Source organism: Haliaeetus albicilla, chromosome Z (assembly GCF_947461875.1).
Source record: "Haliaeetus albicilla chromosome Z, bHalAlb1.1, whole genome shotgun sequence".
Lineage (NCBI taxonomy): Eukaryota > Metazoa > Chordata > Aves > Accipitriformes > Accipitridae > Haliaeetus > Haliaeetus albicilla.
The window spans coordinates 32,869,823-32,894,862 of record NC_091516.1 but is presented as its reverse complement, the minus strand read 5'-3'; the positions used below and the strand labels follow the sequence as shown (position 1 = coordinate 32,894,862).

Sequence of the window (25,040 nt, the reverse complement as noted above, 5' to 3'; positions counted from 1 at the left end):
ACAGTTATGGTGTGTGGACAGATGATGTACAGCCTTCGCAGTTCTAAAAAGCAGCATTTCTGAAAAGTGATACGTGAATAACCAAAAATACATATATACATACACATACGCACACACATAGATATATATATTTGTGTTCTGCTTACATACTCCCTGCTTACTACAGAAATCAGTTTCCAGCATCCAGGGAAAAAAAAATTTAAAAATTTCTTTTCACTCAACACTCAAAGGCAAAAGAATGTTTTTCAGATTGTAAATACACATTTGCACAGCTCCCTGTTCTCCCTTATCGGCATCTTCAGCATGTTATCCTATGCATTTTTATCTCACAAATGATAAAGTGATTAGATACCTTAGATAGCAGGGTTAGCTTACTGCTTTTTACTGTTAGTGCCTCTGCTTAGTGAGCTATCAAGCAGAAACAGACTGGTTTCCAAAACTGCTGAGATTCATCACAGCTTTTATTCAACAAGTGTTTCCCTAGTGAGTCCAACAGGTCCAAACAAGCTTTAAGTTTAAAATTGTTAGATACCTCTTCCTACTTTTTGAATCAACAAGAATCTAAAAATTGCAAACTACAGTGCAATGCAAATACCATTCTTCAATTCCAAAACTTTATTACAACAATCTGCATCTCTTTTAGGAAGCACATGAAAGTTTAAAGAAAAAAAAACAACAAACAAACAAGGGGGTAGTAAGGGATGAAGGAGGAGGGAGCTGTTTGTAAGATCAGAAACTAAATCACTTCAATTCACATAAACAGACACAGTATGTATCTATACCATAGCTTTGTTTGGGTACCTCTCCCTGTAATTATTTAAGCAATGCCTCATTTCTTACAGTACAGTAGCAACTCCCAAGTAAGGCCAGTCACAGGAGGGTAGAAAAAATATTTTTATTAGTTTGATCTAGTTTCAAGGTCTTTACTTGCGTGCTCACCGTGGTGAGGTTTTTAATACTGATGAACTTGAATTTCTGTCTTTTGGGCTGACTGAAGTAAAACGACTGCAGCAGGGTATTTAAAATGCACAGTCACACTGCCTGCAACTACCGGCAGAATTAAAATGAACAAAATAGAGCGACAAATTTACTAAAGCTTTCACAATAATCTCTACCACCCCTTGAAATTTCACGGTCAGATGATTACTTAACACATCTGTAGGTAGCCTGCATCTGAACGATGCAATCACTTCAAATTCGTAAGACGGAAGAAGAGCGTATGCAATGCAACATACGCAATGATCAAGAGCACAATCTTCTTATATGTTCTGTGCTAAAGACAACATTTGATCCACAAGTCTCACAAGACTGTTTTGGTACAAAAGCTTAAGATAAACCAACTTGAACAGCCACAAATGTGTCGGAAGAAATCATGTACAGGGCAAGACAAATAAGGGTGATCCTGTCAGTATGCACAATCCCAAGTTTCTTTTTTCTTACTCTCCTGCCGCATAATTCAAAACAAACAAAAAAATGGAATAAAACTCAAACATTTTGGTAAAAGGACAAGGACCATTTATTACTTTTTCTGCAAAGGCACTGTGAAATACCAGAAAACCAGAAAGTGCATTTTTTTTTCAGCCTAGGCACACCATTATCCCTTCTCCTTGTTTCCAACAACTCAAGGTTTTATGTTAAGCAATATTTAAACCTCCTTTATTAGTTTCAGTCAAAAATTTAATTTACATAATCCATTTACTTTCTTCAAGACACCTTTCTTAGATCACTTTCTTATTCAAATGATTTTTTTATTCTAGTTACTGTCAGAAGTATTATAAGGTAATAAAGACTGCTAAATAATTTACAAGGGAAAATAGTGAAGATTATTAAAATTTCTGAGGATTTGCATCTTCACTGAGCTTTCTCAAAAGGCAGGTTGGCCTAGGAACTTCAGGATCCATTTATTCAAACACACCTCTGCCAATAAAAACTCATCTGTTCATTTATTCACCTTGTTTGCTGCATGACTGCAGCTAAGTAAGAGGAAATAGAAGAATTCTTCCCTTAGAAGGGGAAAAATAGGTTGATTTTGCAAAATGGAACCTTTCATCATTGCTTGGCTCAAGTATTAAATCACATTTGGGTTCCCAAATGAACACAAGAAATTTTAAAGTCAAAGGTATTTTTAATACTCTCTGCTTTCTGAGTTTTGATCCTCAGGGTTGACATCTGCAACTACATTTACACGCAAACGTAATGGTGAGAAACCTACCGAAGAGGTAACGGTGAGAAACCTACCGAAGAGGTAACGGTGAGAAACCTACCGAAGAGGTAACGGAGGAATGGAAAGCAATGGGATTTACAAGAGAACATTTCAAGCAATCCTAGAAATTTAAATTTAAAAAGAAGTTAAAACCACCACTGAACTAAACCATACAACAGCTATCCTAAGATTTGTTTACTCTTATGGTTTTATGGCAACACTTCGCAGTGGAATAATCCTGGTTTCTTAAAGTGATGATGAAATGAAAGCTTTGGCCCTTCTAAATAACTGCATTCCATTTTTAAAGCAAAAGCCCTGTCAAATATTTCACAATGTTTTACCATCCACCCGTATTTTCTCACAAAAGTAGATAAAACTGATGAGTTTCTTAGTTTCCTTCACTTTTTTCCAAAGAAAAACTAGAGCAGAGTTTAACACTGTTTTAAATTCTTAAAATATTACAGGTTTGGAATGCATGCCAAGCTTATATAGCATTAAGATGAATAAAAACAACTTCAGTACTGTAATACCTTGTCGGTAACTGATCACATTAATACACTTTTTTTTTTTTACTGAACGCTATTACCTAATATTCTGCCAATTTGAAAAACTCTTTTTAAAAAAAAAAAAACCTATATAACATTATTCAGTGTTTGCACTTCCCCGTACTGTAAAAATGAAATGCTTGGTCTTCACTGCTGTGTTCTGGAGCTCACATGTGACCTCCAAAGTATGTTTGTTTGGAAAAATCCCCATATATTTAAACATTTCTTATGTAATTGGCCTAAGGCCAATTGTTCTATTTCACAAATATGTACTGGGGACCAAACATTGCGTTGACACTTTCTCTTTAAAAGTAAATACAAGAGAGGTTATATAAACCTTCAACACTTTCTAAACTAGCATACTGACATTGTCTTCTCCCTGAAGAACCTTAAGAAAACATGATAGACAATTTCTAGAGCTGTGTCTTTATTTCCTTCTATAAAGTAAATCACGTATTGGTGTCTGTATGCACAGGCATAGTTTTATTTTTAAGAGTCCAGAAACCTAAACTTGAATTTCAGAATACTTTATGTGTTCTTGCCAAAAAAGAATGGAAATGAAATCAAACAATTTTGTGTCCAAACAAAATATTTAGACCACATAACCAAAACTTACAGCTTAGCATGATAAAATGTCTTTCTAACACGATATCCAACAAGTTAGTAAGACTTCGCTGTCCAACACAGCCTGTCATTCTAGATGTATGAAAAAGCCAACTCAGAACACTACGCGAAAATAAGAGTACACATTCATCATGTACCCGTACAAGTCACGGCGACAAGCTTGTACATAAATGGGGTGAGGTTTATTTTAAATGCAGTCCAATGAACTTTCTGATACTGTGGGGGCTTTTTGTTCCTTTGGTTGTTTTTGTTTGTTTGTTTTTTTTAAGACACAGTGTTCTAAGTTCCTGCCTATGCCACTACCTTGTTCACAGCATTAGCTACTACTGGACCCTTCACTGGAAAAGTATACACAAGTAGATGTGGGATCATCTGCCCCACGGACACTGCCCTGTGGTAATTAAGCACTGATCCTAAGCTTTGAAATCACCAAGAGGAAAGGATTCTGCCATACTGGTGCGCTAAAATGCCACCGGATTCCCCCTTAAAGAAGGGGGAAGGAAGATGAAAGGGACTCGCACGTAACACAATTCAGTGTTAAACCGACAGTTTTAAAACACAGACAGCACTGAAAAAACAAGGCATGACTACTGGCTTGAGCTCGGAGGAACACCACCACACAGCATTCAAGAACTGCGGTTCAAGCAGGCAGTGCTTCATCTGCGGCGCCCTGCTAGCATCCCCTGATCCGACTTCCAGCTCCAGCAGCGATGCCCAGAAAGTGATCTGCACCGCAGCAGTACTTACTGATGAAATGGAGTTTCTCCCGCCTCTTTAACCGCGTTATTAAAGCGAAACCAACACGCCATACACGCGGAGTCCTCCACTACTGACACAATGCAAACTTCTGTCCTGCAAACCCACCACGCTTCCAGTCAGTTTACCCGCCTGGCTAACAGCACCAAGCCTTGGGATTCCACAGCTGCCCCTCCGGCCCGAAGGCAGCCGGTACTCCCGTCCGCGCCGCACGACACCCAGATGGGCACCACGCCGAGAAGGCAGTAATCGTAGAATCACAGAAGGTCGTAATGGGGAACCGCCGAAGTCCAACCCCCCCTCAGACCCGTACTAAAAAAAGCAAACACGCCGCAGCTTAAAATCCAACTGCCCTTCCCGTCCCCGGGCACCTCAGAGGGGGAGGAAAGGCAACGCGGGGGCATCTCCAGCGGCAGGCAGGACCTGCGCCTGCCCTCGCCCCGTGCCCCGCCGCGCTCGGCGGCGACGGTTCCCGCCGCCCGGCCCCGCCGCCGGCCCGCACCCACCTGCCGAGGTCCTCGCCCGTCTCGTAGTGCTCCTCCAGGTTCTCCTGCCTGAACACCGTCATGGTCGCCGCCGCCGCCGCCTCGCCGGCTTCAGCCCCTGCTCGCCGCCCTCATCACCGGCGCCCCGGAGCCGCCGGGGCCGCCCCGCGCTCGGCTGCGCGCCCTGCGGAGGAGCGCGGAGGTGAACGCCCCTGCCCGCGGCCGGGCGGCGTCCCTCCCGCCGCCGGGGCGGCCGCCCGCCCCCCCCCCACGCCGCCGCCCGCGAAGGAAGCGGCACCCGCGGGCCGGAGGGCGCCTCCCCGGCCCCTGCCCGGGCGGCGGAGAAGAAAGCAGCGGCGCCCCCCGCCCCCGCCCCTTCCCCGGCAGCCGCACTGCCGCCCAGCCGCCCGCCCGCCGCATTCCTCCGCGGCTCCGTTGCCCGGTCAACCGGGACGTGCCGCCGGGCCCGCGGCGGGAGCCCCCGGGCATCCCCGCACCTGACCCCGGGCGAGGGAGGGCGGGCGGGCGGGCCAGGCGGGGGATCCCCTCCCCGCCGCTGGGCAGGGGCTCGCGGGGCCGGTCCCCGCGGCCGCGGCGGCGCCCGCCCGCTCGCTCCCTCCCTCCCTCCTCCCTCGCCCGCCCGCCCGCTCGCCCCTCACCCGCTGCTGTTGCCGCCGCCGGCGCCCCGGCCGCTCGGCGACCCGTGAGGCGGCGACAGCGCCGCGGCCGCTCCCGCCCGGCGCGCAGCCACCGCCGACGCCGCCGCGCGGGGCTCCGCCGCCCGGCCAATGGGAAGCCGCCCGCCGCCCCCCCGCCCCACGCCGCGGCCTGCCCGCCTCTGCTGTGCTGTGCTCTGCCCTGCCCTGCCCTGCTCTGCCGTGCCGTGCCGTGCCGTGCCGTGCCCCGCCGAGCGCCGCGGCCAGGTGCGCCCCGCCCCGCTCCGGCGGCGGGGGGAGCCCACGGCGGCGTGCCCCCCCGCCCGGCGCGGGCCTGCGGGCGGCTGCCGGCGCGGCCATTGTGTGCGCTGCCGCCGGCCTCCCCCCCCGCCCCGCTCGGCGGCCGCGCCCCCGCCCCGGGCAGGCTGAAGCCGGGCGGGGGGGGAGGGGGGGGGGGGCAGCCGCGGGGCCGGCGGCCTCCGTCCTCCCGCCGCTGGCAGCCCGCTCCGCCAAAAAAAGCGGCCCCCGCGGGACAGGGCGGGGGGCCCGCCGCAGCCTCGCTATGGGGGGGGGGGCGGCTGAGGCCGGTCGCGCCGGGTGGTCCCGGCCCCGCGGAGAGCCTGCCCGGCGGCGGGGAGCCCCCGGCCCCCTGGGCGCTCCTAGGCCCTTCGCAAAGTCAGCGTTCGGGCGCAGACCGCAGATGTTCTCCCACCACCAGGCGACAACGGGGAGCGTTTTTTTAATGCCGAGCGGACCGAGTTGTCCCCGCCGAGCATTGCACCTTGCATGTGGCGCTTGCTAAGGTTGCCCGGCTTGGCCCGTGCTGCTGCTGCGGCTCAGGTTCAGCTTTCCCAGCGCATGGTGTTTTCCTGCAGCGTGTTGGTCCCACGCCAACTCGGAACTTGGGCTACTGCTTACGTTTTGGAAGCGAGTTTTTTTCCTCCCATCCGTGCTGCTCAGCCTCGAGGGAGTATGTAATGTCAAGTAACTGAACAGCTTTTAACTTCCCTCTGAACTCTTGAGACCCCTCAGAATTGCTCATCAAAGGTGAGGAAAAGTTCAATGCAGTCATACGATTTTACACTTAACTTGGTTTAGCACTTGAGAGAGCCTGGCCGCCTTCAGGTGCAGGGCAACCAGTACAGAAGCCCTGAAATTTTCTGGGCTGAAATAAATTTTCAAGGCCTGACCTTGGGCAAGTGTCAAAAATTTTTCTGCCTCTGCTGATGTCAGTGGTAACATAGAGGGAGGGCATCTGAATGGGTCGCTGGATGTGAAGTTACATAAAGCCACCTTCAAAGAGGACAGCGTGGTGGCGTCTCCCCAGACTGAGCTACATTGAAAACTATGCACCCCTCACTATTTGATTTATAGCCAGACACGCAGGAGTATCACGCTGTGCCTTGTCTTCAGCCTATCTTCTACGTAGTTATCTCTAACAGGTTTTCAAAGTCGTGACTCACACACTTTAGGCTGTCAGATTTTCAACACAGCTCAAGGTTTTTAACAAACACTGGATACAGGTTCAAAAGTTCATTTTGGTTTTAGAGATTCTTCCTTTGCTGGAAATGAGGACAATCCCTGGAGCCAGCCCATGAAATTTGAAGCACTCTAACCTTGCTTGATCTTCAGATGTTTTTCACTTCTTCATTTTGGGATTTTTTATGATGGTCCTGAGCTCATACAAGAATAACATTTGTTGTAGCTTGTATGTATATTGCATTGCAAGCACTACTCAGACACACAATTCAGTATTACTCCTTATGACCCAGCCCTGCTTTAACTGCAGCAATTGAAATTTCACTATTGATTCAAGTGAGAGCAGGCGCACGCTGGAATCGATACACCGTAACCGAGATAATTACTGAGATGCATAGGATCAGCAGAAAAATGATTTGCTTAAAATGTTTCTCATTTCCTTTTCATTTAATAACCATATCTGAAGGGGGAAACCTTGTCCCTTTCGCCTGTCCATCTAGATCTGGGATGCTTGAATCTTGCTGACGAGGCCCTTCAGTGGACCTGAGAGTTGTGTTTGACTGCTGTTGTGGCAGCAGCAACAGCACGTGTCACCATGCCGTGTGCATGAGGAGGAGTCAAGCTCCGCCAGAGTGAAGGCAGCCGCGGCGGCACGGCAGTGCTGGGCTATACACAGGTACAAAAGAAGAGGTTTGCCAGCTGAAGCACCGTTTCTGTTTCTTCAGCAAAATACTCAGCTGGTTGTGTTTGACGCAGTCCACTTTGAAAGGGCTTGCCTATTCCTGGTGGCACTTGCCCTGCAGTCTGGGAACACTTAATCTAGGTGAAAACCCAGCCCCATCGCTATGCTTTTTAAATGCTCATCGACTTCCACGAGAACGATACTGCACACGTAGTAAGTGGGAAAAATAATTTTAAATTGCTGTCAAATGTAATTCAGCAATTGTGACTGTGGTTTATGCTTACAGGTTTAATAGCACATTGGGTGAAATCCAACCCTAATAAACTCAGTAGCAAAATCTCCATGATTTCATGGTTCCATGATTTCAAGCCAATCTGTATTTTCGTTTATTGCAATATAACAGAAACAATAAAGTGAGATTAACTCCTTACTTACGCTGTTGTAAATCAGGAGCGATACTGATGTCGGTAAGATTATTTCAGTATGAAAGAGGATCAGGAGCAAGATTAATAGCAACAAATGTGTTTTCAAAGGAGTGATTTGTACCTGCTAGCTTACTAAGCCAAGTGGTTCATATATATTTTGCTATGTAGAAAATCAAGTGTTCTGTTTTTCAATAAATATTACGAAGGATTCAAATTTGCAGAAAGCATCTGTATCCCCAAGCAGTGTTAAGTGAAAGGAAAGCTACATTATTTCTGCAAGTCAAGTGATTTATAGCACTCTTCAGCCCCTTTGCTAATGAATCTACACAGCTGTTTCTACATAAAGTTAACAGACAAGGAAGCATATTAAGTGTATTTTTTCAGGATAAATCTTTTCAAGATCACTGTCTGATCTGTTTCTGTCATCCAGGTGAGATGTCTCTCCTAATAATGTAAGATACTAATTATGGCAAAGAACATACATTACTTAGGCAGGCTATTATTTCTTCTGTGTATAGTTTTCTTTTTAAGAGATCAGCATTTATTTTTGTCATGACTATAAAAGCAATTTTCTGGGTCATGTGTGATGTTCTCTGAGCTGATTCATAGGGTTTTCCTACCTGTTTTGATTTCTCACAAGGCAGTCTAGTTACTGCCCGTGAAGATTGCTCTTCCATATGCATCAGAGACACCAGGGACGACACCAGAATGGGAGGGTGACCATTAGTGTCACAGAGCCACTCAGTTTTGGCAAACCCAAAGCATTTTTCCTACAAAAGGAGCTCCAGATGTGCCAGTGACTTTTGTGATTAGGGCTCACATCCCTCAGAAAGTAAACTGAATCCATCGATTCCTTTCACAAGGAAGCTGCTGACAAAGAAGGCAGGATCTGTAGCTTCACAAGGCAATACTTTTAGCACTGTAAGTAAACTCAACTAAGTGGTGCAGAGTAAATTCTGCAGGCTGGAAAAACCATTCCTTAGCATTTAAATTATTTTGTTAAAAATTGCTAAAATTCATTTAATTGCTGTGTTTTGGAAGCCGCATAGAAGTAAAGTTCATAGAAAATAATCAGCGTTGCTCTTCTGAAAGCACCACAGAAAGATTAGTGCCTCATATTCTCTAGATATTTATGACAGTTCCTCATAAAAAAAAAAAAAAAAAAAAGTGTTTCATCTCCCAAGAAGGTTACAGATAACCTAGGCTCTGCTAATTCATGTGTTTATTCATCAGGGACCCATACCATGTATATCCCCCAACGAAGCCTCTATTGGGCAAGGCAATTAATTGAATGCCTGTCATGGACCAGCGAATAGCAGATTATCAGAACTACTTGAAGGCTTAAATGCATATGTTTCAGCACCTCCCTGAACCAAAGCCCAAAACCAGAGTCATGGGCAAAGCACTTTGGAGTTTGGGTTACAAAGCTGTATGCCATTCCTTCTGTGACAATGCCCTCACAGGGCAGCTCTTCTCCCCTGGAAAAGTCAAGCTGTCGATGGAACAGGGAAGACTCACATCAACAGTGGATGGGTCTTGCCCTGAAGCTGAATTAAGATTATGAAAGCATCTGACAAATGACCTAAAAGTAAACACTAACCACAATCAGAACTAAACAGCAATTACATCTCTTTGACTTAGATTTCCTTTAGCTATTCTCCCACGTAGATTTGGTCTCTGTGTTTATTGTATATTTATTTAACAGAAACCAAACTGCAAATGATTATATTTTTGGCAGAACTGTTTCTTTCTGAAAAGGTTTACTCCAAGTCAAAACATTTTGACAAAGATTTTGTTAACGTGTAATTTCAGTAAGGTGAATGTGTAATTTGTAATATTTAGTTAAAATGTTACTTTTAATAGTATAATACAACTTCATGTTGCATATAGGATTACATACTCCACAAGTCAAAATATATATTCTAAAGTAGCGTGAGACAATCCTTTAGATTTTTGGCTTTTTAATTCTGAGCTCAAACAGTTTGATTTCCTATGAAAACAAAACCAATCAAATAGGTAACAGAATGTTTGGTAAATTTTCATCAGTCAGACCAAAGAATAATCCAAACCTACATTTGAAAGAAGAAATCAAGAAAGCACTTGCTGGAAGTCCTTAGTAATTCTCAAACTACTTCAAGATTTTTACAGAGAAATTGAAGGCCTTATTTGTACAGTATATTGTGCTATAAACCTTGAACTTGACTGACATCTCAGTTTCGTGATATGCATGTTTAATAATAATAATAATAATTTATAACACTTACTATCATAAAACAATGGGCTTTGCATCAGCTTCTAGCACAATATGCACTAGAATTCCAGCCGCTCAGCTTTGAAAAGTAAAAGTTCAGCAGATCAGTAATATGTGATATGTGACCATGAAAACATATTTACTCAGATCAGTAAGCTTCCAGAGGTAATGGACGACAGGATGAGATAGCACTTGCTGTCCTGTCTTTATGTCTATTTCTTCTTTTTACTTTTTCTAAGAGGGGCTCCACAATTCAAGTCACGAGGCAAACAAAAAAATCAAAGTATATATATAAAAGAAAAAAAGGTTAATAAGGGTAATTAAATTTATATAACAACTTTAATTCAGTGCTCCCCAAATGCTTTGCAAACATTGGTTGCTTTAATTATCCTTTGCTACACCGCTGTAGCAGTGAGGGTTGTTAAGTATTTGTGTTCGTAGATGCCGAACAGGGGCTCACTGCGCTTGCCAGGGATAAGAACCAGCTTTAGAGAAGGCCACGTGGAGGGCAGAGGAGGTCGGTGGGACAGTGCCTGTGGCGGTATCTTTTGGTGCTGTAGTCAGCCAAACCTCTCACACCACTTTACTGCTGATGTCAGCTGTTAGAAGGGAAACGTGCTTGCTGACACTTGGCCTTGGCTCACTGCCTGGCAAAGCCACTTGTGGGTCCAAATTCCTTTGGCATAGTACGGTAATACAGCGGTCATAGCCTTATCCTTAGAAATAAATGGTGAGTAGTATTTAATGTAATCATTTTACAGATGAAGCATTGGAAGTGCAGGCTGGATATGGGGTTTAACCCCAAAACTATGGATGTGTATTTAATTGCTCGAAGTAATTTTTTTTTTCTCCTTTTTAGCTAAACGTGACTAAACTCTACATGCAGAATGTCTGTAGAATCAGTCTGATTTGCACGATATTGCACCTGAATTGAGTGGTGATGACTAAAAAAAGATGCTATCCTAGCACTTAACTCCTTATTCCAGTTAGTCTCTAAGACCGTCTATCAGCTCCCATGAGCCAAGACACCTACGTGATGGTGTTTCCTTTGAGCATGCACTGGACAATCTGGATGTAAAGTCATTAATGCTCCTAACTGCTGCCCTAGATTTCTCCTGTCTCAGTAGGTCTGGCATGACAGATAGACTGCTGCGGAGTCCGTATTAAATATCTTGTTACTACAGCTAGCATTATTGCGTCTTCTGTTCTGAAAGAACATTTACCAAGGGAATCTCAAAATCTGTACAATGTGCTGATCCAAAACTCTGTCTTCACACTGGTGCTTGCAAATGCCTATCACAATTTTTGTAGGAGAATAGCTCATAACTCAAGACTTGACTATTGTTAAACCGGAACAGATACAGCAGGTGATATTTAAAGGTAAAAGTGTGGGAGATTTCTTTTGTTGGATTAGTACATGATACAGATTCCTCAAAATACTGGGGAACCAAGGGAAGCACTTTGAAAATCATGGGATAGGATGAATTTATCAGCTACCTGGCTCCCTGACTAGGGGGAGTGTTAAGAGAGTAGCACTCTCCAGCTGTTGGTAAAATGCCTATCTGTGAAATCATTAGCATATTAAAAAAATGTCTGATTGAATCTTTTGCAGCATTTGCTCAGTGTATTTGGGCATTTCTGAAAGCAAAATATCCCTAAGCATGAATCTACAACAAGTTCATCTGCATGGAGTTGTCATCTAGATGTTTGGGAGATAGATAGAGTAATCATGTTTGGCATGTTTCGTGCCCATATATTCCATCTGCCTATCTTGCCTACGTGTGCAGCAGGCAATGAAACATTTGTGCTGGAGTTTCTGAAGAGAGAAATTTGAAGTTTGTGCTCAGTTTCCCTTGCATGTGATTCCTTTGCCCAGGTACTGACCATGACACATTCTGATCCTGCAGAGCATTTTTGTGTGTGTGCCACACAGAATGCTAGGTAGGAGTATAACTAAGCTTTTGCAGACTGCTGGATTCACCAAGCAAAAGGGTATGGAAAAAAGTACAAGAGGCTTCTGTTATGTAAGTAAGTGACACTTAATCTTGGCTGGCTGATTAAGAGATACCGTATATTGTTCAAGTACTGTAATCCGGTCAGCTGAAGTTCCCTGTGCTATCAAAAATATCTGTCCTGATGAAATGCCAGTTTCTGAGGTTGATCTCTAACTTCACCTGGCCTAAAGAGTAATGGTTGTGATGCCTGGCCATTGCCTGCTGAATTTTGGTTCCCTGGCATTCCCCGCACCCTTTATTTCCCCTTGTTGCATTGTTAGCTCAAGGTAACACAACCTAAGTATGTTCCACCTTGCTATGGATGGCTATGATAGCCTGCCAAAGGTCAGAGAGTCATGACAGTTTCCCTGATGGCACCTCTTTGCTAGGAGTATGCTGGGAGCAAACATGGTGGAGGAAGGGCTCTGGGCCAAAACAATAATTTCCAAAACAAGGCAGGATGCAACCATTGTGTGGAGGACCAGCAGTGAGCACCTCCCGTGTTGTATGATGCAGGCTGTGTTAAAAGGGGGATAGAATCCATTTTCCCCAGCTGAATTAATCCCTCCCAGCATGCCTTTAATTCATTTAGTATTGTATCCCTTTAATTGATTTATTATTGTATCACAGATAAAGCTGAACAAGTTACTTAATGAGTTCAGCTACTGGGATAGATGGATGAGTTCAGCTACTAGGATAGATGGATTATTTGTTCTATGTTTTGGTGATTATTTTCTTTCTGTGCAATTTTCAAAGGAAAAGCTGCGGCCGTATACCTACATACTCAGCTGTTCCAGGAGGATTTTACATCCTGAGCCAGGGACCTTCCTTCTCCAAAGACCCTAAAGGCTCATCAGCTACAAACAGAACATGTGTGACAAGTGGTGTTACTGCTGTCATTGCCAAAAACAATATATTTTTTTATTAGTGATTGTCACAGTTGCCCATTAGGATGGAAAATCCTTGCAGGAATCTGTAGCTGAGATCTGGCAAAGCAGATCTGGAGGTCTAGATGCTAGACATAGCACCGTGAACTCTGAATCTGGTGGAGTAAACCACTGTTCACATAGATACAGGCTGGAGAGTTTGTAATCACTCTGCTGGGTAGCAACCAAGCATGCAGCACCTTGCAGAACAAAGAGTGAAATTCTTACTTATGGGCTTAAATAAAGGCACTGGTTTTCAAATCCAGAGTAGTCTCCTGACTTCAAGACATAGGAGGTAGCATGGGTTTGTCCACCATTAAAATATGGAATGTTATTTTAGTATTCTTAGCATAAAAGTAGCATCATGATTAATTCATAATCACATACAAAATTGATACATTATTTACATGCATTTGCTTAAATAGATACTATTGTATCCATAAAGAATTACTAAATGGGCAGTAAGCATTCAAAACACCTTGTTCCTGAATTAACAAAGGCATGCACAAACAATGACGTGTCTTGTACCTGAAACCACATTTAGCAGCTAATTTAACTGACAGGCAAGGAGAAAGTTCTGTCATGCAGCTCTTTTTTTCCTTTTGACTTTCAGCTATCACGCTGTTGCAAAGACCTAATACATAATACTGTGCAAAGCAGTTTCTTTTTTTTTTTTTTTACAGTATATTCTATTTACCTAAGTAGAAACTTTTTTTTTTTTTAATTAGAAGAACAATTTTTATTCTGCAAAAGATTACCAATATTTAGAAAACAAAAATATTTTACAAGCTGGCCAATGAGAGAAAAGTCTAGTCAGGGTGAAAGAACAACAAAGACATACCAAGAAATTCAGATAAAATTAGAAATTACTACTGAAAACCTGGTGAATATCACTCAAGGGGAGAAGCAGCCAGGAATCCGAGTGAGGGAGGTGGGTGGTTTGGTGGCTCAGCCATATGCCCAGGACCTCTGACTCTGGAGCAAAAACAGAAAAAGGACTGGGACTGGAGGAGGAGGAAGGAGGAAGCTCATGTCCCTTCAGTGCTCTTGTTAAATCTGCAGTTGCATTGCTTTATGTAAGTAGTGACAACATGAAGAAACACTAGAGAACACTGGCCTCTATTTCGAATAAAATGAAAAATGTTCAGTTATATTAAATGTCAGAAAGTTATCCAGGGCTGGTTCTTCAGCTGGTGTAAATCAATATAATAAATTGGCTCAGTCCTCTAAAGTAATGGAGCCAGAATAACTTAAAACAAGGTCAATTCTTAACGTGAATTAACTGTTTAACTTAACCAGTTGCTTTGATTTGGGGGATTTAGTATTAAAAAAGTGTGTGTGAATCCAACCTTGGAGAAATACCCATACAGCTAAAAACAGGGCTAGATCCTCAGCGAGAAAGTGGTAACTGTACATTGTTTCAGAATAATTACATGGAGGCCAGGATTATTTTATTTTATTTTATTTTTATTTTATTTTTTCCTGGTACAAGCTTGCTAAATTACATTATGTGGTGTCCTAACCTTCAGACCGTGGTGCACGTTCTGCAAGCTCTGCTCGGCCTGTCGATCTGCTACAGAGGTGTTAATTTTGAAGTTGTTGTCGTGCAAGGGTGAGGTGGCACACTGAGTTAATGCAATAGCATTTTACCTTAGGAAATCAGGGTTCTACTTCAAACTTGACATTACTTTGGCAATGCCAGGCTAGCGCAGGTGCTTGCTCCCACCCCTCCCAGCAGATCACAGTGTGGTGTTGTAGAGCTGACACCGGCAGTGAGTGTGTGTGCAGAAGAGGCACGGGACTGCGGAGGGATGGGTGCTCACAGGCGTCGTCGGGGGGGACCAGACTGGGGACATTTCAGACAGCACACCCCATGCTTCCTCAGTATGCTGAGAATTCACTTGGCTTCTATACACCTGTCAAAACAATAACTACCATGTCCTCCGCCCCAAAACATGCAGATGTATAGAGGCTGGGGGTGGGGAGGTTTTGCTGATTATTGATGGTAATGAAGGAGAGTGGGTGGTGATTGCACATTGCAGAAACCTAGAAGAAAGGCAGTATGATATAATTTCACCCTGGGAATCTATTGCTATGGCAACAAAGAACAGATTTTTTGTTTTGTTTTGTTTGTTCTTTTTAAATAGGGTTCAATACAAAAGTATCACAAAAGCAGAAATAAGATTTTTAATAAAACTTTTCTCCTCTTTGCTTGTATTTTATTCATTTGTATTATTACTGAAATGTTTGTAAGCATGAAAAATAAGTGTTTGTGGCCCACAGATGTTTCCTCTAAATGAAATAAAATATCTTTGTGTTAGCTTTACTGACTTGGTGTGAAGTCACAGCAAAAATCCTTGTGGTGTTCTTGATGTTCACTCTACAGATCACTTACAGTTTACGTTCCATTTACAGATACTAAACAGTTCCTCCAGATTTAACAAGATGTAACTGAGGTCAGGATTTGGCCCACACCATTTTCTACTCCATATGGATAAAGAATTAATGAAAACAATTACTTTTACTTAAAGCCACTGAAGTAGGTTTTGATGGCCATTACAAGACAATCTGCCAGCAGCATTTCACTTCAGGAACTGAAGTGGCTTGGGCTGGTGAATGGGTGCTCGGGGAGGCAATCTTCTACATTTTCTGCATGAAAAAGGTTTAAGCTCTGCAGTAACATTAAATGAAGGAGCAGTGCTAATCAACCCTCTACAGGAAGAAGTAAGGCTTTTTGTCAGAAGGCCAAAAACAAATCCAGAAGCCAGATGAATACTGCATGGCTCCATGCCAGCATTGCCTGCCAAACCCCTGGGATCACCAGTGTGAGTCTGCTGGAGAGAAGCTGCTGGTACAAGGAATAGTGACCAGTTCTGAGTTTCTTTCCCTCTTCAGGGTTTAAATGAGAATTATGAGTTACTAGCTAGGTGAGCCAAGGATTAGCCCATACCCGATATCTTCTCTTCTGTTTCCCCTCAAGACATCTTCACTTCATTCTTGCCGGCTTCATCCCACCCCATTTTCCTAATGCTTGCACTATGGTAATCACATCTGCTGTTTCTCTGCTCGAACATGATGTTCATTTCAATTACCACTCATGTTTACACTATTTTAGCTCTACACCAGGCATAATTATATTTTTTCATTATATTGATCATCTATTTTACAATATCTGCAGGCTTTTCATATGATATTAAAATGTATTTTTTCACACCTTGTTTCTGACATAGAACTTGCCAAAGAGATCTCTGCTGCTGTGGGATACCCTGAGCTCCATGCACAAAACCCTCTGGGAACATCAATAACATCGATAGCCAAATTACAAATTCAGTGAAGAAAGGCAGCATGCCTATAGCAAGAGGCATTGAATCAAACAAAGCAACTTCCCTCTGTATGACTAGTTTTCAGAAAACACAAACAAACCAAACTCAAAATTAAAACAAGAAACAAAAGAGAACCAGTGACTCATTTTGACAGAAGATACGATACGGGTAAACACAGAGATAGGATCTGAGGGCTTTTCCCTTCAATGTGCGGACAGGAGAAGACAAGGATGCTGTTCTGTTTAAAAGTCAATTTAGAAGCACCTACCAGGCTGGTAGGTGCTGAAATACTGATGACCCATACTTTCACCATATTTACCATGCATGTGCAGGAAATTATATTGCGAGGCACTGCTCACTTTTGGACCATTTTGGGAAACTAGTTGGGGACTTCTGTTGTGTATGGGAACCTGTGGTTGGCATTGACCTTACTCAGACAGCTCTGCAGCACTTACTTCCTCATCTTTGCTGTCAAACAAGACTGCAAACAAACCTTAGTGTGTGTTGGGTGTCCTGAGATGAGAAGGCAGGGGAAAGATGGAAGTCCTCTTAGGCCATATTGACATGTGGCAGTCTTTGGCTGGCAGAACTGTCTGTAAGGAGCAATGGTGCTGAGAAATTTTCTGAGACCAATTTTTGCTTCTCTCCTCAAGTGCGTTGCCTATAAATTATGAATTTGCAATCAAAGGACTCTGTCCAGCAGACAAAGCTTCCCCCACATAATTACTGCTCACAGAAACTGCAACACTTGTATCTGGATGGAGAGTGAGTGAATTACATTTTCATGACACCAAAGAAGTGAAAATTGGTCTCAGAGCTCTTGCTGCATAAAGAACAGGGGCAATCTCATGTGCCTTTTTGGCCTGGCATCTGCTTTTAATATTTATTTGCTCTTCTTGTTCTCACAACAACACTACCAGTTTTCCTGCTGGCAGGCCCTCTGGCAGCAGCCCTGGCCCCTCTGAAGTGAGTTGGAGCCTTGACACTGCTGCCAGTGGCGGTGGGGTGTCAGCTTCTTCTATCCTTTGTGTTGCTAATGGAGCTCAAAATGAATACAGCTTTTCTATGTGTTCGGACAGTAACTTCACACTGGTTTTTCAGAGGTTTTTTGTGGTTTTTTTTTTTGTTTTTTTTTAAAATACTAATCACCAGAAGCCAAATTTGTCTGTGCTATTACTCTACCCTAAGCAATAATTTATGGCAGGCATAAAGCCACCCTCTGTGTTCTTCTAAGGCTGATAGTTATCGGAGAGACCTCTGTGAATGCTGTGGAATACTTTTAGTTTGCTGTTAGTTAAGTCTAACTTATAATGATACTTTTTTGAAACAAGCTGTGTTTAGTATGAACTGATTTTTGTTGCGTATCAAATGCTTGGAATTTAGCAGCAGAGACTTCCCACCTTGTATATAACAGAAGAGAAAAGTAGCAATTTTACCTCCTGTTAAACAATACAGATTTATTCTGCCTTGTATCTGTGTAGGCTGCAGTAAAGGTGCAAGTTTTTTCTATGGAAAAGCCTTATTGAATTGAATGGGGAAGAAATCAGTAAGATTCCATAGAAATTTAACAACTAATAGGTTTGAATGGAGAATTACATCCCCGTGGCAGCACTCTCTGGGTTGTTCTAAGCATTCTATAGAAAGCTTGTCATTCCCTATTCAGCTCCATAGGAATTTCCCATAAATGCTGTTTTCGAGCTATTGGGACTGGAAGTAGACCCTAAGGGTTAGGAAGCACCATCCATTTCTTGGACTGCTAAAAATTATCATTTAGTCTACCTGACAGAGCTGTCATTCCTCTGGGACCAGAATGCAATCCAAAACCTGAATTCCATTATGGTGGTGCACGTAACCCAGCACCACTGCTGTAATGGGGGGGATTCTTTGCAGCTTTACTGTGGTAGAAAGGAGAAGAGAAATGGGGTCCTCATTCTTATTTTTAACTCCAAATCAGCAATATAATCCACACTATATGGCTGAGCTACACTATTGCAGTATTGGGTGCTGTTTAGGGGTCAGCAAATGAACATATTATTAGATTGGTGGGGTTTAATACATACTGCGGTGTAAGTGCTGAAATTGTGTCTGCCTGCTGGCTGCAGAAGGAAATCCTACTGTAACGTTCAGGAATTGCACTCCCGTGAATGACACTGAATCTACGCGATTCAGGTATCATAGCAACCTCCATGAATCACAATCTTTGTTTCTCTGTGACTTGTTTATATAAAAGACACTGCTAGAGTGGGGCCTGCCCTTCCACTCTTCACCTCAGTGAAGAGAAGGACTGCAGAAGTGGTGCCACCAGCTCCAGTGTGAGTCATGGGGGAATGATCCTCTTCTTTTGTACGAGTTCTCGGTGGCTAGAACCGCTTTGTGCTAGGTGCCTGTACAGGCATTAGCACCCACTGACTTTTCTGACAATTACGCAGTTTTAATAACAAAAAAGGCTTAGTTTTGCAATTGTACAGAACATAAAGAAATAGCACTTAAAACAATCCTTCCCAAATGTGCTTTTCTAAGAAAAAGAAAGAGTTTAAGGAGTTATTGTGCTCACACAGAGTAATGCTGTGTAACTGGCCTTCCTCTTTGTGCTCACCAGGTCACACAGCATGCACCGCTGAGGAGGTGGCTCAGGAGAAAGTAAATTCCTTCAGTGCCTGGCAGTATGTGATTTGCTTTGCTTTTGCTTACTGCCGTCTTTTCAGGTTGGAGAAGGGAACCTCAGGTCCACACACTTCTCACCAGGCTCCACATCCTTCCTCTGTACCATTTGCAGTAGGATTAGGGAACAGAGTCTTGGCTCCAAACCAGGCCCATCAAGCAAGCAAGCAAAGGGGTGAGATTGGTGTAGCAAGTGCTTTGGCAGGTAAACACAATGAAGGTGGTGCTGGAATTTGCTCTTATGTAGGAACACAGAAAGACAATGCCATGTAGAAGAATAACTGCAATGCGAGTCTTTGGGCTTATAACTTTTGGTCAGCTATTGTTTCCATTTGGCCCTGAAACTTCTGTGCAAGAGAAAATGCTATCATTAACAGATAATCTACCACAGTGTCAAGTATTGCACTGAGAGAAGAACAAGCAGAGAAAGAGTGAATCATCACTATGACCAAGCAGAACAAGACTGCCTAGCCATAAATTTCTACTTATTTCATTTTCTCTGCTGTCAGTGGTATTAGTTCATGCATTTTTTCAAAATGGAAAATAACGAGTTCTTAAAGTCATTGCAGTTAGGTGGTATTGGCCTGAAAAGGAAGAACATCCATTAAACTCTTGAAGTTCTGTGTAGGGCAATAAAAACATACCAAATTCTGTAAAATAAAACAGAGGGGTTGAATGACTATCTTGAGTATTACGTTAAATATCATATAAAATTTCGTAAGCCAGTGGAACCTTTTTAAACTTTAGTTACTGATTCTGATACATGACAACATAGATAACACTACAAAGACAAAGCTAGTGCTAACTTAAAAGCTCATAACCTTACCAGACAAAAGGTGCTGTAGATATAAAAAAGCCTTGTACATCCTCCTCTGGATGAAGAGTATTTTGCAGTTGCTGGGAACTTGAACATTTGTGATCTTGATTCAAAATGCAGCCTTTTGTCCATAACCTAAATTTGATACTGCTAGAGAGCAGTACTTTAGTAGAGTACTGCTTTAGTAGGGCTAGATCACAGGAGTTCAGAAATGAACTGTAAAGATGAAGATCAGACATAAGATATCATTCTAAGTGAAAAAAAAAATATTTCACATCACAATTACGGAACCCCAAAAGAAATGTAAATGTTCTTGGCAGTGCTACAAGAAAGATTCCCCTATGCATTCTTGTGCAGAGATAGGTGGTGGCTCCATGTATGCATGCATTGATCTGAGTTCCAGGATTTCAGGCCAGTTGGTTTATGGGAAGTTAAACATTAGTCCTGGCATTATGCAGCATGCAAGCCACCTCCACACTTCACACTTTCATTTGTGGTGTTAACAGAGAGGACAAAAATGTGAGTAATGCGGTGATTGTGCCTGAACTGAATGTTTTGCTTCCAGGGAAATACTAACATACTTCACTGCTGAGCACGCTGGTGTGGTCACAGCTCTGGTTTTTTAGTATTTCCTTCCCCCTCACCCCACATACCTATGTGCAACTGGTAAAAGAAACATTTTGCTCACACAATTTTATCTACATGGAAGTGTCTGTTGTATCTGCTGCATCAGTTACATTTATTAAATCTTGCAGACAGCTGTGGTAGGTAACCTGCAGTTCCTTACAGTCTGAACTACCTTTCTTGTTTCTCAACAAGGTAGGGGCATCGTGAGGAAATGGTAGAGGTGGCAGAAGTCTTCCAAGGAGGAATGTGTGTCCTTCCTGACTCCACTGGCATCTCTTCACTCTGAAATTACAAGTGCACTATCTAGAGGAGCCTAACGCCGTGTAACTCTCCTTCATTTTAAACTTTGTTCTTTTATTTCTATAGCATATTTGTTCTTACCTCATTTTCACCCCGTTTGGCTGATTTCCTCATATCTCTTCATCTTGCTCATTTTCCCCTACCATCATATTTTTGGTTGCTAGAGGGTCTTTCTGCCTCGGCCACTTCCCAGCACCTGGGCTCTGTCCAGGCAGCTGATGTTCAGTGAGCTGCCTGATCCCACAGACCGGGGGCAGAGCTGCAGCCCAGTACAGCCGTATGCTTCCTTCCTCTGGCCTTGGACCATCAGTTATGAACCGCCCTTGGTCTATCAAATCTGGGATCAAGAAACTTGGAGCCTTGGCCTGCGATTCTCTTCCTCTTTTCAGTGGTCCTAGAAACTGGAAAAAACACTGAGGTCATCTGTCCAGATTTTCTGTGAAAATCCTAATACAAAGTATGTTGTGTCCTTTCCTATTTTAATTCTGCTGTTCCAGCCATTATTTCCAGAAGACAATGATGAATTCCTGATCTCTGATCTCCTCTGTTAACAGGGCTCATTAGAGTGACCTTGCAGTGCTTAGCAGTACAAGATACCCGGCTTTTTTTTTTTCCTGACATTTATCAGTCACTGTGAAGGTATAATCTGTTTACAGCTCTTCAAATCCTATTTGCCTCATATGAAGTTGGTGTCCTTGACCACAAATTGAGGGCACATTGTAGCAGCTGGCTTTTTATGAATCTAAAAGGAAACACAGGAGCAACGCCACTGACAGATAAATGGAAATCAGACAAACAGGTGCTTATAATGGTGAAGTTCAACAAGCTGGGACCATGGAAAAAATGTTGCCTCATGAACAAAGTAGATGGTATCCAGGAAGCTGGTAACAAAAACAAATCCATCAAATGAGGCAGATTTCCATAGTGATTATATGTGTTTTGACAGCAAAAGAGGTTTTGGGGAATCTCTTGCCTCAGATGTAGTTGTAAAGGATGCAAAGAACAATCTCAGTTCAGCATTTGCAGATTAATCAGAACATGGACCCTCATGTTTTCTTGTGGCCATTCACGTAAGAACGAAGTTGCCTCCAACATAAGAAGAGAAAAGATCAACAGCTAACCGAGTGTCCTTGACATAAGAGATGACTTCTGGTGTTTCCACAACACAGTCCAAATTTGCAGAACATAAAAGAGGGAGCACCTTCCCATATAGATTCTGGATAAAAAACCCACAATAACAGAAGTAGTACCCATGGTTGTTGGGGTTCAACTCTGGGATCCTTTAGACATCACGCTCCTCAGCAGAGTCTCCTATATAGGTCTTAAAAGGATGCAGTGGACCTTCTGTAAGGAAAAGTAATGTCCACCTCCAGTTCTTTCTAAGTCAGACATTTGCCCTTCTTGGTTGTTGTGAGTGGTTGCTAGCAGAGAGTGTAGCTAATGGCTGTGGTAACAGAAATAATTAATCTTGTTTCAACACTTACAAAAAGAGCTGACAAGCCTTGCCTCACTGAAACAGGTATCTGCTTTCATTCATTAGGTAGAGTGAGAGAGCAGAAAGGATAGAGCTGGAAAGGTCTTTCTTTTACAGGATGAGACTATGGTTGTTGACTGTTTCCAGACCTGGAAGTCCATGACAGCCTTTTAGCCCATAGGAGAAGGATTGCTGGTAACAGACTCCTGACATTCACAGGGCTGTTGGAACAGAGCACTTCTCCTTGTAGTTAGGCTTGATAGGTAAAGTCTTTTCATCATTTGATTCAGGGTACGTGGAAGTCAGGGGAAAGCACCACCACAGGCAGCTCAGTTATACAGCTTAGATCCTTTAGTCCAACACACAACTCCTGCTTCCTTCTCCCTTCAGCTAGACTACACTTTTTACATTGCATTTTCTTCTAATTTCTGCACAGTTCAGACTGGGAGATGCAATTCACTTCCAAATGAGGTAGATTATGTTAGGCTCTATACTTCCTTCTCTCCCAGCAGGAGAGAACATCGCTTGCTGAGGAAGCTGCATTTCAGGGCTGCTAAAGCTGCCTTTGATTAGTACCTTTGCCTTTCAATGGTGAGTCACTCTGTTCTTTCCTCCTGTGAAAGATAATCTTAGTTGTTGTTTTGGGACAAATACTTTACAACTGCAGACTTGTTCACTAGCAGTGAACTCAGTGCTTTTCTATTTACAGCAAACTTCCCATGCTCTGTTGTCTTGTGATAGATCTGAACTTCACAAAATCACAGGGCATGGCACTGCACCCTTCTGTGCTGAAAAGAGCTTGAGAAGAAAACTGTGTGATACAAGAAGCAGAGAAGTGTGAAAGGGCAATGGAACAGTCTTCCATGGAGATTCTTTGAGACATGTATTTGCTTCTGAGGAGGTAGGAAGAAAGCTGAAGCTCTAAGAAACTGTGGGCCATTCATTAGCCTCTTGCTGTCCGAGCTCAAGAAGTCCTATGTCCCAGGTTGGCAGAAGACCTCTTAATACACAGTATAACACCATCCTGCTGGAGAAGAGGAATCCGTGTAAGAAGTGTAATCACTTCAAAGAAATGCTGTTGCGGTCAATAATTAAATTGTGTGACTGTGTAAACGCAGATGACTGTATGCCACAAAGGTTTTGCTTCCTGCTGGGGAAATGATCAGTGACTGAGGAGTGCCTATACCTCTGCTACAGGAAAGCATAAGACCTATCTAAATGTGTGCAATGGAAAATAAGACAGGGAACCAGAACGCAATTGGCTGTCCCAGCTGTAGTTACAGTGGGATCTATCAACTTCATTTAGAGATTTGTTCAAAACCCTGCTTACATCTGAGTATTGCTAGGTGCTACTTTGTTCTATGTCTGAGTTATTTATATATTTTTCCAGGTTAAATGCAGCAAGGCGGCAACACAATCTGAAGACCTAATGGCAGGCAAAGGAGAAATCACCAATGAAAGTGTTTGTGCATGGCGTCAACCTCCAGGCTTCCAAAGGTTTCTTGGTCCTGGTTTGGGGCACATGACCCCCATCCTGCCCATGGGACTATCACGAGCAGTAGTAGTTGGTTTGACTTCTAAAAAACTATAACCCAGATGTGCCTTGATGAGATTGTGCAATATGAAGAAGGTGGTTGTTACTCCAGAAATGGGGTCAACCTTCTCCTGTCTGTTGCTTCTGAGTCAATCTTAGTATTACACCATCAGATTTGTTTCCTTGGTTCAGGGTAACAGCCTTTTAAAGAAAATATTTGGCATATTCTGTCTTCACCGTTAGCTACTGACACAAGATGTAATTCTGCAGTTGCTTTGCATTTTCATAGACAGGCGAAACAAGTGGTAGCTATTGGGAAAGGCACAGCATGGTTTTCAAACTTGTTCATGCTGTGTTACTAAGAGATTTTACTTTCTGAACCTAAGGATCTCTTTTACTCTTATTCATTACTGTATACCATCTCTGTGGCAACACCAGTGATTACTTACAAGGAAACATAATGTTACAGAAGAGTCAAACTTATTTCTAGCAACCTTTAACCCACCCTGGTAGGTAAGAAATAAGAAGAGCCATTACCATGAACTCAGCCTGTCCTCCACTGATGAGTGTAAGATTCTGAGAGGGAAAGTTTTAGTAGTGGGCAGGTGGCTAAAAACTGCTCATTGTGGCATTTTTTCTTTCCTCTAAACTTCCCATCAAATACCATTTACTCCTTACCAAATAACATTTACTCCTCATCAGAACTATTCTGCTCTTGTGTGTTCCATCTTTTCATTCCAATGTATTTCAGGTGCAAAACTGAAATCAGCTGGGAGATGAGAACCTGAAAAGGTTTGAGTATTGGCCCTAATAGTTACACCTATATTCTCAAGTTTAGATCTTTCCAGAACATGGAACCAAGAGTCAGATAAATTGTAGAATGCAGAATCTAGCAGTTTTTTTCCCCTCCTCTTTTTTAAATGCAACAATCACTTATGAAGCAGTGCACATCCAGTTCCATGCATACATAGCTTCTGGATGGCCAGACATGAGTCCTAATCCTATAGTTTGCCCAGGACATAAGGAATCAAGGCAAAAAGCATTGATGCTCTCAGGCAAATTGCTAACAAATTTGTTTTAGTGTCCAGATGCAGAAAGGTCACATGACTTCATGTTTGCAGTAGTTAAGTGCTACCAGGCAGAATTTGAAAGGAAATTCTCTATAATTTCTGTAATCCAAAAGAGTTTGCAGTATTGGCTGCCAGCACAGAATGTTCAGGTTCGGATGTTGTTGGAAGCATTAAAAAATACAACTGATGTGAAATTGGTTATTCACTG

General features: G+C 43.0%; 1 protein-coding gene across 3 annotated transcripts in view; it reads right to left on the bottom strand.

Annotated features, from left to right (window-relative positions):
* DAPK1 (death associated protein kinase 1) overlaps positions 1–6,071 on the bottom strand; it is a 93,420-nt gene extending 87,349 nt beyond the window's left edge. For 2 of the 3 annotated variants that reach the window (XM_069776816.1, XM_069776818.1), the window contains exons 1-2: positions 5,273–5,405; positions 4,635–4,797 (exon numbers count right to left, since the gene is read on the bottom strand). In XM_069776816.1, the coding sequence (XP_069632917.1) occupies positions 4,635–4,696 (62 nt within the window). In that variant the 5' untranslated portion in view covers positions 4,697–4,797; positions 5,273–5,405. Of the gene's footprint in view, positions 1–4,634; positions 4,798–5,272; positions 5,406–6,050 lie in introns of those variants that run through there. The other variant, XM_069776817.1, reaches the window with a different exon arrangement.
* Positions 6,072–25,040: the final 18,969 nt, after the last annotated feature.